The sequence below is a fragment of the Fusarium phalaenopsidis genome (assembly GCF_050370095.1).
Source record: "Fusarium phalaenopsidis strain FUZ10S chromosome Unknown contig_32332, whole genome shotgun sequence".
Lineage (NCBI taxonomy): Eukaryota > Fungi > Ascomycota > Sordariomycetes > Hypocreales > Nectriaceae > Fusarium > Fusarium phalaenopsidis.
The window spans coordinates 1,811,167-1,824,478 of record NW_028145391.1 but is presented as its reverse complement, the minus strand read 5'-3'; the positions used below and the strand labels follow the sequence as shown (position 1 = coordinate 1,824,478).

At 55.3% G+C, this 13,312-nt stretch overlaps 4 protein-coding genes across 4 annotated transcripts; 1 reads left to right on the top strand and 3 right to left on the bottom strand.

Annotated features, from left to right (window-relative positions):
- Window positions 1-561: 561 nt before the first annotated feature.
- LRP88_13559 (ADP-ribosylation factor GTPase-activating protein) lies at window positions 562-1,819 on the bottom strand (the record flags this gene model as incomplete). The annotated part of the gene is made up of 3 exons (XM_083249920.1): window positions 562-864; window positions 933-1,682; window positions 1,787-1,819. The coding sequence occupies 3 exons, from the start codon at window positions 1,817-1,819 to the stop codon at window positions 562-564; spliced, it is 1,086 nt and encodes a 361-aa protein (XP_083094254.1).
- A 1,193-nt stretch (window positions 1,820-3,012) lies between these two features.
- LRP88_13558 (RNA recognition motif domain-containing protein) lies at window positions 3,013-4,710 on the bottom strand (the record flags this gene model as incomplete). The annotated part of the gene is made up of 5 exons (XM_083249919.1): window positions 3,013-3,099; window positions 3,151-3,465; window positions 3,516-3,785; window positions 3,842-4,133; window positions 4,490-4,710. 5 exons carry the CDS (start codon window positions 4,708-4,710, stop codon window positions 3,013-3,015), a joined length of 1,185 nt encoding a protein of 394 aa, XP_083094253.1.
- A 2,521-nt stretch (window positions 4,711-7,231) lies between these two features.
- Window positions 7,232-9,211, top strand: LRP88_13557 (NAPDH-dependent diflavin reductase; the record flags this gene model as incomplete). Its single annotated transcript, XM_083249918.1, has 4 exons — window positions 7,232-7,372; window positions 7,439-7,614; window positions 7,694-7,762; window positions 7,816-9,211. The coding sequence occupies 4 exons, from the start codon at window positions 7,232-7,234 to the stop codon at window positions 9,209-9,211; spliced, it is 1,782 nt and encodes a 593-aa protein (XP_083094252.1).
- A 323-nt stretch (window positions 9,212-9,534) lies between these two features.
- LRP88_13556 (aspartic peptidase domain-containing protein) lies at window positions 9,535-12,243 on the bottom strand (the record flags this gene model as incomplete). The annotated part of the gene is made up of 3 exons (XM_083249917.1): window positions 9,535-11,513; window positions 11,564-11,920; window positions 12,024-12,243. The coding sequence occupies 3 exons, from the start codon at window positions 12,241-12,243 to the stop codon at window positions 9,535-9,537; spliced, it is 2,556 nt and encodes an 851-aa protein (XP_083094251.1).
- Window positions 12,244-13,312: the final 1,069 nt, after the last annotated feature.

Here is a 13,312-nt window from a genome sequence, read left to right as displayed (position 1 = left end):
AGCCAAATCGTCATGGCAAAGCTCGGGCGGGAGCGGTACCGGCTAGGGCCGGCTCCAACCTCGGCCGACTACCCCACGTGACAGCCGTCTTGAGGCCGAGCATCGGATTTGTGCGCCCGGTCACCGGGACCTTGAAATGTGAGCTCAAGACTTCGCTTTCTTGATTGGAACTGTCAAAACCGGCGTTTTCGATGCCAAAATTCGTGTCCAAGAGACCGACCCTTGACCGAGAAAGACCACCTCTACCATAAAACCACTTTGGACTTACAACAGCCCCCGTGGCTAACTCGGCTTATAGCCGACTTCGACCGCCGGCGACTAGAGGTAGAATGCCGAGTCCAACCATCAATACCCTCCTACATACGTCAGGCATATATCGAATCCCCTTCAAACTGACAAGCATTGCTGCCGTCTTACTGCAAAACCCTGGAGATGACCAAATTCTCTTGATCAAGACTCGCTCCATTAACAAGCACGCCTATACTCCAAAGCTCCAACTCCCAACCATCAACAACATGTTTCCTCTCAATCTACCCTCTTACATCCCCCCAGCAATCCACTTCACCAGTCATCCCACTCGTCCGTCTGCTTCTTCGGCGCCGGAGCTGGGTTCTTCTTGCCCATGCCCATAGCACTTGTGCCGATGGAGCTGTTGTTGGGTTGCCTCTGGTCTGCAAGGTTGGAGAACTCGTCCCAGAAGTTCTTCTTACTCTCGTCCAGTGGGGCATCCCGGCTCCTTTGGTGCTCGGGGCCCTCTACGAAACGGTTGAAACCCTCTTGTGCGTTCTTGCCAGCTTGCTGAGCTGACTTGGCGAATGAGGCTGCTGTTAATTGCGCCTGCTTGGCAAAGTCACCCTCGGCGATCTATACCAGGTGGTCGTGTTAGTCGAGGTCATCAGGGAAGATAGGAATCGTAGATAATGAGGTCGTACCTGCTTGGCCGTGGGCTGAATGTAGCCATCGTTGACTGTCTTAGCGGTCTTGGAGACTGTCGACGTAAACCAGCCGAAACCTTTGGTCAGCGCCGCCATCGTGTCCTTTTGCATATCAGCAAAGTTGGGCAGGTCATTGTCCGACTGGCTCGGCCCAGGCGTGCTGCCAAACCCAGCATACTTGCCTCCCTGGCTGGGAGGCAGATGGTCTGGTCGCGAGGCATTGTCGGCGCCCAGCCTGGCAAAGTACTGGTCGTCCACCCTGACCTTGCCCGACCCCGGCGCCGGGCTCTGGTTCCGGTTGGCGGTGCCGCCCATGGGAGTCGACGACCGCGACGCCGGCTTCGCGGCAGCGGGCGCGGGAGCTGGCTTCTTGGCGCCGGGCACGTACTCGCGGCCCTCGACCTTGCAGCTCAGCCTCTCCTTCCACTCCTCGCCGACCTCGCCGCTGTACCGCTCTGCGATGGTCGAGTCCTCCCAGGTGATGCCCATCATCTTTGTCTGCTCATGCGCCTCGAAAAAGTCCCTCCACCCCTCGTTGCCACCGAGTCGCATCCGCTCGATCTCGCTCGACTTGAAGGCGTCCATCGAGATGCTCCTGACGAAGGAGATGTGCACGCCGAGGCCTCGATGCACGCCGGCGCACGACAGGCAGATAAAGATGCCAAACTTGGGAGATGCCCATTGCGGGGATGGCGCATTGCAGTCGCAGCAGAGGTTGTTCTTGGATTCCTTCTGGAGGGCGGCAAGCTGGGATAGACGTCAGCACGTGTGAGCGCATCGCCGCCAGGAGGCGACAGCAGAGAGGCCACAAGCCTGATAGGGAGGAAAGGGAGAAAGAAGACTTGACTGACCTTGGACCGCGTCTCGGGATCTACCTCCCACATGCCCTTGGACGCCATCGCGACAGACGTAGAGACCGTAACCGATCGGATGCTCTCGAGTCGAAGGTTTGTTTGGGTGACGGATGTTTGGTATGGGTGGTTGATGCCCAGCTGGCGGCTCGAAACCAGTTGCAAAGGGAGACGAATGGATGTCAGTGCGCTAGAGGCTACAGTAGGTGACCCCCCCCTGCCTTTTCTGCTTGGATCCAGTACTCCGTACACCACTCAGCGCTCAGGGCACTGAAGCATGGGTCCTGGTCCCGTCGGGTCTTGCTGCGTGCCAGTAGGTTCCGTGTCCAGTTCAAGCTGGATCCATCCATCCATCCAGTAGCAGGGTCCTTAAGGGGTTGGGTCGGCGGGGCAGGCCGCTGCAGTTCATACCTGGGTTCCGTCCTTATCCCCCGAAACAGCACATTTCAAGGTTCTAGAACCAACATGTACGATGCCCACGTGAGCTTCAACACCACACTCCTTGACCTGTCGTGTCAGGAACCTAGAATAGCGTTTGAAAGCATATCTTTGCGCCCATGAACATTCACACATAGCTACCTATTGGCAGTTCATCCTCTCCAAAGCGAGCTGGAACGCTCTCAGCTCCCCTGGTGAGAACCATGACGCCTCCCCGATGATCCCCGCAATCCTCTCAAATAACGACGTCAACATCGCCTTCGACATGCCTATCAAACACTACATCACATCATCGACAAACTCACTCATTCACTTTCAGGACACATCACTTCAAACGGATCATCAGGCATTCTAACCCACCAGCATTACAATCATCTTGTTTCATCAAAAACGCCCTGTTTAATAAATGCGCCGAGCTTTTCTCTCCCTCGAGCCGCCTCCGGCGTAAACTAGTGTACATCCCAGCAGAAGAGTGATGGAGAAAAGGGTGATACAAATACATGAATGAGGGCCTGCGAACTTTTGCGTTCCGATTATGGAGATATTAAGTGTTTTGAGAAAAGAGAACAAGGTTGACAAGAAAACACCATCCCGAGATTTCATCAGAGTTCGAATAGCTCTTGGTTACGTCCCAGTCAAGGTGTTGAGTAATCCCCTTTGTTTCTTTTCATCTCTGTAGCGAGAATCTACCGTAAGAGAAATCGTTGAAATCGCGTGCCAAATCGTAAGAGTGATCATCGTGGCATGAACAAATCTTCATACCCGTGAGACTCGCGTCAGACCCAGACTTAGGCAGTGGTGACGGGAGTGGTGGTAGCGGCCGCGGGGGCAGCAGCAGGAGCAGCGGGAGCCGCAGCGGGGGCAGCAGCCTCAGTCTTCTTCTCAGCAGCAGCCGGGGCGGCAGCAGGAGTAGCAGCAGGGGCAGCGGCGGGAGCAGCCTCAGTAGCAGGGGCAGCCTCCTTCTGGCCGTTGACGGCACCACCCTCGTGGTGGTCATCATCGGTCTTGTCGGGGCTGTCAATAGCAACCTTGACGGCAATCTCACGGCCCTCAATCTCCTTTCCGTTCATCTCAGAAACAGCCTTCTGCTGAAGCTCCTCAGAGGCCAGAGTGACGAAGCCGAAGCCACGGCCCTTGCGAGCCTCACCGCGAGCCTGAAGCTTCTTGATCATGAATCGGGGGATGGGTCGGAGAGCGATCTTGGCAGAAGAGGGCTCGTAAGCCTTGAAGAGCTCAATGAGCTGTTGGCAAAGTTAGCAAAGATTCATCTCACAGTTCAGGGGTTACTGACCTTCTCCTCGGTCAGGTCATAAGGCAGGTTGGCGACCATGACCTTGGTCTTGGAAGGAATTCCATCAGCGGGAGGGCCACGCTCGCGGCGCTCGCGCTGAGGTCGAGCTTGAGTCTTGGTCTTGGTACTGTCGTCAGTGTTGATCTTGTTTGTGATGTCGGTCAAAGGTTGAACCTCAGTGGTGGTAGGAGCAGCGACTGCGGCGGCAGCATCCTCGGTAGCAGCAACGGCCTCGGTAGCCTCACCCTCCTTCTTCTCACCGGCGCCCTCCTGCGTATTGGTCAGTAAAAGTTTCAGAGGGGCGACATCTTTCGATTGTGACTCACACGTCCAGCGCGGGCGCCGCGACCACCACGACCACGGCCTCGGCCACGGCCACGTCCCGAAGCACGGCGACGAGATCCCTCAGCGCCGGAACCCTCTCCGTTGGCGCCCTCGGTCTTCTCACCAGCGGGCTCGGGCTTGCGAGCGAGCTGGACGGAAACCTTGCGCTCGAGGATCTCCTTGCCGGAGAGCTCCTCGATGGCACGCTCGGCCTCAGTGGGGGTAGAGAGGTCGACAAAGGCGTAGCCGACAGGGCGGTCGGTGCGAGGGTTCTTTGGGATCGAGACAGACTCACTACAGAAACGTCAGTAAATGCTTGGCGTTCGCCATGAGGTGATGATGCGGTGGCAGTAGATGGACGTCAGGCCCGTGCAGCCAACAGTGACAAGGCCAGTTTGCGTGGCGACTTCCCAGTTGTGGACCGTCCAGATGCGACGCAGAAGTCGAGGCCTCCTGATGTGGTGGTGGTTCTGGGGCGTGCCTGCCGACATTCGTCGTCGTCTGATGTCCAGGGAAGGAGCGCATCGCGATGGCAGAGAGACACGTGTCTCCAGCGGGGTACTCGAATGCCGAGCTCAAAGGGCGGCGAGAAGGGGGACAAAAGGATCGAGGGATGGGAGGCGAGATGATCAAGAGAAGAGGGAACTCACACAAGATAGCTCTTGAAGAAGTCCTTCAACTCCCCCTCAGTTGTCGCATAGGCCAGGTTGCCGATGTAGAGGCGGCGGCCCTCAGCAGCGCTGGCCGAGGCGGCCTCGTTGGCGGCCGTCTTGTCATCGGCAGGCTTGCTGATAGAGGTATTGCTCAGAGTGTTTGCGACGTCATTAACGGCAGCATCCAGGTTGTTGGTGGTGTTGGCGGTGGTAGTCATGATGGCGGCTGGTGGATGAAGGTTGTGGTTAGGTTGAGTATGACGTTCGGAACTTGGGGACCTGTGGTGGAGGAGCGTTCGAGAACGAGGGCTGCAGGTTGGACAGGTTTAACTCTGGTGCAATAAGGAGGAGTTTGATCAGGGTAGCTTGGTGCCCTAGAAACGGGGGTTGGGGATTAGACAGACGACGGTGCGTTGCGCGGAGACACAAGTGAACTGGAGTTGTGATGGGGAAGAAGAGAAAGGGAGGAGAGAGAGCGATAGGAGCCGCGCGAATCTTGAAATATTTTTTCGGCTTTGGGCTTGGGGGAGGGAGGAAGGGGCGTGTTGAGCATGGGGTTGGGTCGGTCAGGTCAGGGGGGGTGGGAGGGAAGGCGTGAGCGAGCACTCAGCAGGCAAGATGTGGAAAGTGGGAAAGTGGCCAGGGCTGGGGGAGACGGGCAGGTGCGACGAGTGGAGGAGGGCTGCGGGTACACGACACGAGGAAGGTACTCAAGGGGGGATCATGATTAGGCGGTGTCTGCACGTTGCGGTCAAGGAACTGAGGTACTGTCCACCACTGAATGGGTATCAGATACATGGAAGCTCCCAGAGAGCTGTGCGTTGTGGATTCCCTCCCGCTTGGTGGTCCCGGCACACCTGAGGCTGCTTCCTGCTGGGGGAGTTCTCGATCAAGTCACGAATGGCAGGACGTACCTAGAGATGAGGCGAGGCGGTCGCTTCGAGGAGGATGTCGATGATTCAGAGACGCAGAGTGTAGCGGAGGGGCAGAGTTGAAGAGAAGACGGTCTCCTGATTTGTTTTTGGACTTGTTGACGGCTTTGAATTTGTGCCAGTTCATGTAGGTATTAGGGCCTGGCGTGTGGGTGTGCGGGCCTGCATGTGCGTCACGACCTTGTGTATCGGTCAGGTCTGTGGCATGGCATTGTAGATGGACATCTGTCATTCAAAGTTTAACATGAATAGGGGAGCGTTTGAGTGACTCGTGACTTGGTGTATACATGGTCATCTATAGGGACACCAACACCGCCGGGGAACGGCAAACAAGCCAAGCTGCGCAATGGATACTATTGTAGTTGACCGCTGGTTCAACGTTGTTCTCAGATGGACACCTGTGGGGGCGTGTTGTTGACAGGCTTGGCACCTCAGCTGTAGTTTCGGCGTGTGTCATCCGTCACCAGCCATCACGACATCAACAGCAAACGGTTGCCGTGCCGTGCTGCGATGCGCTGTGATGCAGGTCTTGCCATCCATCCATCCATCCATCCATGTTTGACTTACACGGGGCTGAAGAACAGTCGTCAACCTCGCTCGCCTGTCCTGTCCCGCAACTCACATTGATGCGTTTATGCACGACACGGGCAGCTACTCCAATTAGAGCAAGTCTGTTTTCACCTTTATTTGGAAACCTGGCCTCAGGGCTGCCTCATTGGGAAACGAGAGAAATGCAAACGCGTTGTATCCCGTTGGCATGGAGAAAAGTACGGACAGAAGCCAGCAAAATGCATGATATCGTTACAATCCTCCTGACTGGGCGCCTGAAGGGCCGAAATTGCTTCTCGTCCTGGATAATTTCACAGCTGATTGAATCTCCCGTATCTCTGGAGGTTGTGTCCCCCCCTGACAAGGCCAGCTCGCCCTCCCCGACCCCGATGAATAGGGGGTTTGCTGGGACACTGCCCCAGGCCAGGACCTTAATGGGAGCTCTCCCGCCCACCAATAAATAAACGAGATGAGTGAGCTGCTATTCTTGCACACCCACGCCCATGCCCGACAGCTCGGATGCAACGGGCTAGGATACCGGTAGGTACAGTAGGATGCCAGGTCCCGGGAAAAGAAAAGCCAAGTCCTCAAGGCAGTGGAAGCTCCACCGTGACTCGGGGGAACGAGGCTTCTAGAACTCGGCCGCTGTCAGTGCACTTAGCACCCCCTGTGGCTTGCACCCTCAAGGCTCCGGGGCCCTGGTCAAACCGGCATCATGGAACAACCGTCCCTCTGTGGCGCCTCCACCTCGATGGGATTCCGGGGATTAAAGAAGCGGATGAGTGTGTGCGTGCATGAGGCTCTCAATCATGATGGGAAATGGGCGGCATGGGATCAGGTGAAATGCGGTCTGCTACACCGCAAACAGAGGCCAGTGATGGGCCTGGGGCCCTTGACTGCAATTTCACCAAACGACTGATTCAACTGACCGAGTTTGTACAGGCTCTCAGCACAATTGCTTTTCACAGCCCAACTCTTGAACAAGAGACTCCTTCCCCCAACATCGTCAATGTGCAACAAACAGTGGCTGATTCATCAAGCTTTGCCGAGCGAGCGAGCAGCCCGATTGATAAGATCCGACCCGACGCAGGTCTCTCACACACGGGCCCCGCCATCGGACATGGAACTAAACGGGCGCTAACCAACAAACCTTCAATCTTCAACTGCGAAAGCGGAACCTGCCTTGAAACCCCCCTGCTTTCCCCATTCCTTCAACTCGAGTCGAGCCGAGTCTCAGCAGCAGAAGCAGCAGTTCGCCATGGCCGTTCAGGACAGGACCGTGCTCATCCTCTACGGGTCAGAGACTGGCAATGCTCAGGACATGGCCGAGGAGCTCGGGCGAGTCTGCCAGAGGCTCCACTTCAAGAGCCGAGTTGAGGAGCTGGACGCGGTAGATTTGGTAGGTCGCCTCGCCATAAGCAGCCAGCCCAGCATCCTAGTCACTGACGGATACCTCGTTATGTAGAATGCCCTCTTGCAGCATAGGTTTGTGATATTCGTCATATCAACCACCGGTCAGGGTGATATGCCACACAACTCGCTCCTCTTCTGGAAGAGACTACTACGCAAGAAGCTTCCCCCAGGGTGTCTGTCTACTGTTCAGTACACGACCTTTGGTCTGGGCGATAGCACTTATCTCAAGTTTGTGTCCCCGTAAATACTACTTGTGACACCGACTTACACCTCTCAGGTTCAACTGGGCAGCCCGCAAACTGAACAGGCGCTTGGAGCAGCTTGGCGCTACTACTTTCATTGAAGCCTTTGAGGCTGATGAACAGTTTCCTGATGGGTGAGTTTACTTATTGAAACTCGCTTCACACACATCTCACTGATGCTGTTTAGCATTGACGGCAGCTTTGTTCGCTGGTCCGAAACCCTCTCCAAACACCTCCTGGAGCACCACCCTCCACCATTTGGTCTCAAGCCCATCCCTGACAATGTCATCCTCCCTCCCAAGTGGTCTCTTATCAATGCCTTGGAAAATAGCCAAGTTGCCAACGGTCACTCTTCTCCCCAACTCTCAGAGTTACCTCCCGCCTCACTTCTCCCCATCCCCAACGGCTGGACCGCCACTCTAGCCGACAACGTCAGACTCACGCCGGAAACCCACTGGCAGGATGTTCGACTCGTCTCCTTCGACATACCCAGGAAGGAAGGGGTCAAGCTGCAGTGTAATCCAGGGGATTGCCTCACCATCTACCCCAAGAACTTCCCCCAAGACGCTCAGAAGCTCATCACCCTCATGGGCTGGGATAACATCGCCGACAAGCCCCTCGACCTAACCCTCTGCGACTCCCTCCCGCAGAACCTCTACATAGACCTCAAGTGCACACTAAGGGAGATTATTCTCAGCAACATCGACTTCACCGCCATCCCTCGGAGGTCCTTCCTAAAGAGCATGTCCTACTTCTCCACCAACCCCGACCACAAGGAGCGTCTCCTCGAGTTCACCATGACCGAGTATCTCGATGAGTATTTTGACTACGCCACGCGGTCCAGGCGGTCAATCCTCGAGGTCCTTGAAGAGTTCACGTCGGTCAAGCTCCCAGCCGAGCGCATCCTCGACATCTTCCCCCTTATCCGAGGCCGGGATTTTAGCATCGCCAATGGCGGTATGAAACTAAACCATCCAACAGATGAGGATGTCACGCGCGTTGAGCTCCTCGTTGCCCTGGTCAAGTACCGGACAATCCTCCGCAAACCTCGCCAGGGCCTCTGCTCTCGCTACCTCGAGAACCTCCCTACAGGTTCCTCTCTAACCGTCACCCATAAGCCTGTCCTCTCCCCCATCCACGGCCCGCAAAACGCCCAGCGTCCCCTCGTTGCTATCGCTACTGGCACAGGCCTCGCCCCCATCCGAGCTCTCATCCATGAGCGCCTGACCCACCCCTCGCGAGCGCCCATGCACCTTTTCTTCGGCAACCGAAACCGCGATGCCGACTACTTTTTCCATGACGAATGGGACGCTGCAGTGCGTGATGGGAACCTTGACGTGTTTCTCGCCTTTTCGCGGGATCAGCGAACCAAGATTTACGTCCAGGACCGACTACGTGAGGAGGCGAAGCGTCTGGAGGGTCCGATATTGGATAATGGCATCTTCTGCGTCTGCGGCGGCTCAACCAAGATGGCAGATGCAGCAAAGAGAGCCGTCTTTGAGCCCTTCTCTGAGAACGCCGAGGATACTGAGGAGCGCAAAAAGGTGTTGTCCTCGTTGACGTGGTGGCAAGAGATCTGGTAGATGACGATTATGGATAACGAACAATAGACGATAGAAACGACTTTTTTGCATATGGACATAATAGTCTTGAATAGAAAGCTAAAAACTATCACATCATTCTATTTGATATCATATTAAAACATGCGCTCGCTCATGCGTATGAACATAGGGAATGACGACGAGTAACCACCAGAGGCACCCGTACCTTTTTGGAATAACAATTCCAGAATGCCCACATACGCCATAGCTTAAAACCAATTCTATGGCCCTACCCAGTACCACGCAATGCGGAAAATACCAGAAGATAGCTCCAGGCTATATCAGGAGACATGCACTCCAAAATGTCATCGCTCTTCCTCCCAGCTGTACCGTCTCTCAGCCAATTGCGGGACATGGACCAGCTCATTACCCCTGTCGATGCGCTCTTGGCTATGAGGCGTATCGGGCTCAGCTGTTTGGCTCATGCCTGACAATCGCATAGACTGTGCCTGAGTAGATGACCCGTTTGTCGTTCGGTTCACCTGGCCGGCCACTGCTCCTTGTCTTCGCTCCTCCTCCTCCACCGTAAAGTTGCTGCCCAAGCTATCCACGGTGCCCTCATCATCCAGTGCGGCGTTGATATCATCAGTCTGGTGGCTTTGATCTAATGTGATTCGAGGCGTATCGTGTCTAGAAAAGCGAGCATTCCCGGGCAGCGGCCCTAGGAACACGACCTTGGACGGGTCAATCGGTGTCCTTTGCACCGTTTGAGGTCGCGGTACATTCAATGAGGTGTTTGATGCCGAGAATGATTCAACTCCAGAATTAGGCCGCCTCGTTACTGTGGAGCCATTGGTCTGGCCGTCTGAGGACGGAGGGAAAGGTGAGTTTGGTGAGGTGCTCCCGTCATGAGTAGGTGAGACGGGATAGGTGGCCGTCATCGGAGAGGCCACGGTGAGGGGGCGGCCAGTTGCGTCGAATCCAGGAGTCATGGGAGATGGCAAGGGTATCGAGTTTGGATTTGAGTTGCCTTCTTGACCTGTTCCTGTCGAAGGAGTGGGTGAGCGTTGCAACGCACGAGGTTGGGTGTTTGCTGGGTTTGGTTGGTAGATGGCCTTCTCTGGAGGCAACACGGTTCCATCGGTAGGAGGTGTATATGCTGGGACAGGGCCTTGTAGCTGTCTGTCAAGCTTCCGCCTTGCCACCTCATATGCGGATATGCCCTGCGAGCTGTCTGTGCCCAGTTCCGTATCTCCATTCCATGAGGTGCCGTCATCTCCGTCAAGTTCCGCCGGCGGTATCGGAGCTGGCATCTCGTATATTTGGGTGTTGGGGGCTTCGGATATCTTCTCGTTCTCCTTCCCGTCCTTGGGAGTCTGGTGCTCCGAGTTGCCCCGTCGAGTTAGTTTAGAGAGTAGTTGCATAATAGGTGACCTCGGAGATCGAGTCACTGGACTGGCAGCCAAGTCCTTGTCGTCTTCCGAAGAGGTAGCGCTTTCAGCAGAATTCTTTCGTTTGCGACGATAACATAGCCATCCCGCCAAGGCCGCCACGCAGGCCACAAACACCCCAGAGCCGGCTCCAATCCCTGCAATCGCACCCTTAGAAAGTCCATTTCGCGAATTACCTGAGAAAGGTGGTGGGTAAGGACTGTTATCGGGCTGTCCAATGGCAACCAACTCGGGGTCGGATGATGAGTCCTCGGGGAAGAGGGCCTGGTGTATTGAAAAGATTCCCTCGTCATATTTGGTGATGAGGTATGACTCCTGCAAGAATGACCGGCCGAGGATATAAGTGGTGCTGTTATGTGCCTTCCGAAGCATGAAATAAGGGACCGCAGGTTCGCCATACTTGATCGTCTCTTCCATAAAAGGGTACTGAAGAAGGCTGACAAAGGCTCTCAATGGCAACGTAATATTGACAACGCCAGAGACGTCATAAGGATCGCCAAAGTTGTCGTTGTTGTCGAAGCTGGACAGTACAAAGGTGAGAGACAAGTTATCTGCCTTCGAGTACTCGCGGTATTGCTCGTTGCTAAGGAGGTAAAGGTTGAAGGTGCTGTTGTATGTGAGGTTAAGTGCTGCCGCGAATTGATCGCAGACATCATCCGGGAGCCATAAATATGGAGTGCTACTATCAAAAATAGTATCAAACGACGTTTCCCACTCTGAGAGCAGCATAGATTCTGAGTCCCAGCTATCCGGGACAACGCTGCCATTGATCTCGATACCACGGACGAGGGTTCGCTCCATGTTATCTGGTTGAGACAAGGTGAAGTCGGCATTGTGCGATTTGAATCTCGACGGCTCATAGCCTCCGAGTGTCAGCGAGACGGGAGCGTTTCCTGCCTAGTTAGCCTCTGGAATCAACAGACGAAGGGCATGTGATGCATACTGTAATGCGCACCGGCTGTATAACCGAAGCTGTAACTGGGAATCCAGCCATAATCCTTGACTGCTTGGGTCAATGGCGACTCTGCAACTGTTCCGTTAAAGTTGCCCTGCGTGATCCCTAAGCCAAAGAGTCCGTTGAGATAGCTGGTGGTGTTGACGGCAGCCATGAGGACCCCATCCATCGAATATGGCACCGAGCTGGTAGAACTTTGCGTGGTGATTCGGTCGCGACCATACTCGCCGTTCCCCCCGTACCCTAGGTAACTAAGTCCCAGCTCCCAGGTTCCCAACGATTGCCAATCGCTGGACTCCTCGGGTTCATAAATGCCGCCCCGAGCAGCACTACAATGAGGTTCCCCTATGGAATTATTAGCACGGTAATGTCGCCGAGGTTCGGCCAGGTCCTCTTTGTGGTAATCAAAGGAGAAACGTCGAGGTAACCATGTGCTGAGCAGACATACGAGGTAAACATCCTCCTGATCCAACGGCCCAAAATTCTGAAAGAGCTGTGCTCACAAGAACATCGACGGCCTGTGAGTTTGAGCCCAGTGAGAAGGAAATAGTTGACCAGTTGCCGTCGATTCCTTTCCTAGTTGAGAAAGTCAGACGTTGCTGTCGAGTGAAGCTGGCAGGGGACTTGCCATTGACTGGGAGATAATAGGAGCGGCGCTGGATCACCAGCTTGGGCTCCAGCGACGAGAAGGAGAGACGATCCAAGGATGGCTGTCCACATCTTGAGACCGACTGGCACGATATGGAATTTCCGATGTCGTTAACCTCAACGGCGAGACTCTTCCTCGTCCAGGGCAGGCATTCACTTCAAATCTCTGGGTGGACAGCGGCGATGATGTGACAGCGACCGCAACGCGCTGTCGGGGGAGCCCGTTTCACGCCGTTTTGGGTCCGCATGCAGGATCAAAGGGTCTAGCCATGGGCTGTTCAAAGGTCCGAAGCCGCTGTATGTACGTTGAAGCAATAGAGCGGGGATGGGAGGTGATTCAGGCGGGCTCTCATGAGATAGGGACACCAGCTTCTCTGCACGAGATGGCAAAGTGAGACGACCGAGGGAGCCAAAAAGTTCGACGCGCCACTCCCTGAAGAAAAGCCACAGGGCGCAGAGTTGCTGCACCCATCTTGGCCTGCTTGGCCTGTCCTGGCTTGGCCCATCTTACAGGGCCTCAAATGTCTTGGGTCTTGTGGCGGGAGGAGCGGAGCCCAGTTCGTCACCCTGACTCGCCGACGCCGAGCTGGGCCTGTCCAAGTTGCAAGGATACCCACCACCGGCACATGGCCCTCCACTTCTAGTGGATTTCCGTTCAACCTGAGAAGAGGGAATGGCCTTACAAGCATCCGTCGTCCTTCCAGTCAACAGGGAACGGAGCCCTAGATCATCAGACTCCCCGGCTTCTTCAGCCTTGGGGCTGAGAGGATGGACGCATGGTGCTTGAAGAAGCATGGGGAGGATCTCCGGACCGCATTCTAGATGCTGCTGTATGTCATGGGGCACATGAGAGTTGGAGAAGGAAGGTGGCTCGCTTGCGAGAAAAGGGTCCAAGGCGGCAGGCAATCTGTAGGATTGTGTCGAACTCCAAAGATGAAGAGAAGTGAATTCTTTGCGGCCAATTTTTCAACTCCAAGTTTCGGAACCTGATCAATAGTCTCAGATGGTCCGACATGAAATGCAATAACTCTACCACTGTCAGTCGTCCAACCTCGACGGAACCCACCATGACAGACCGAGGCCTTGACC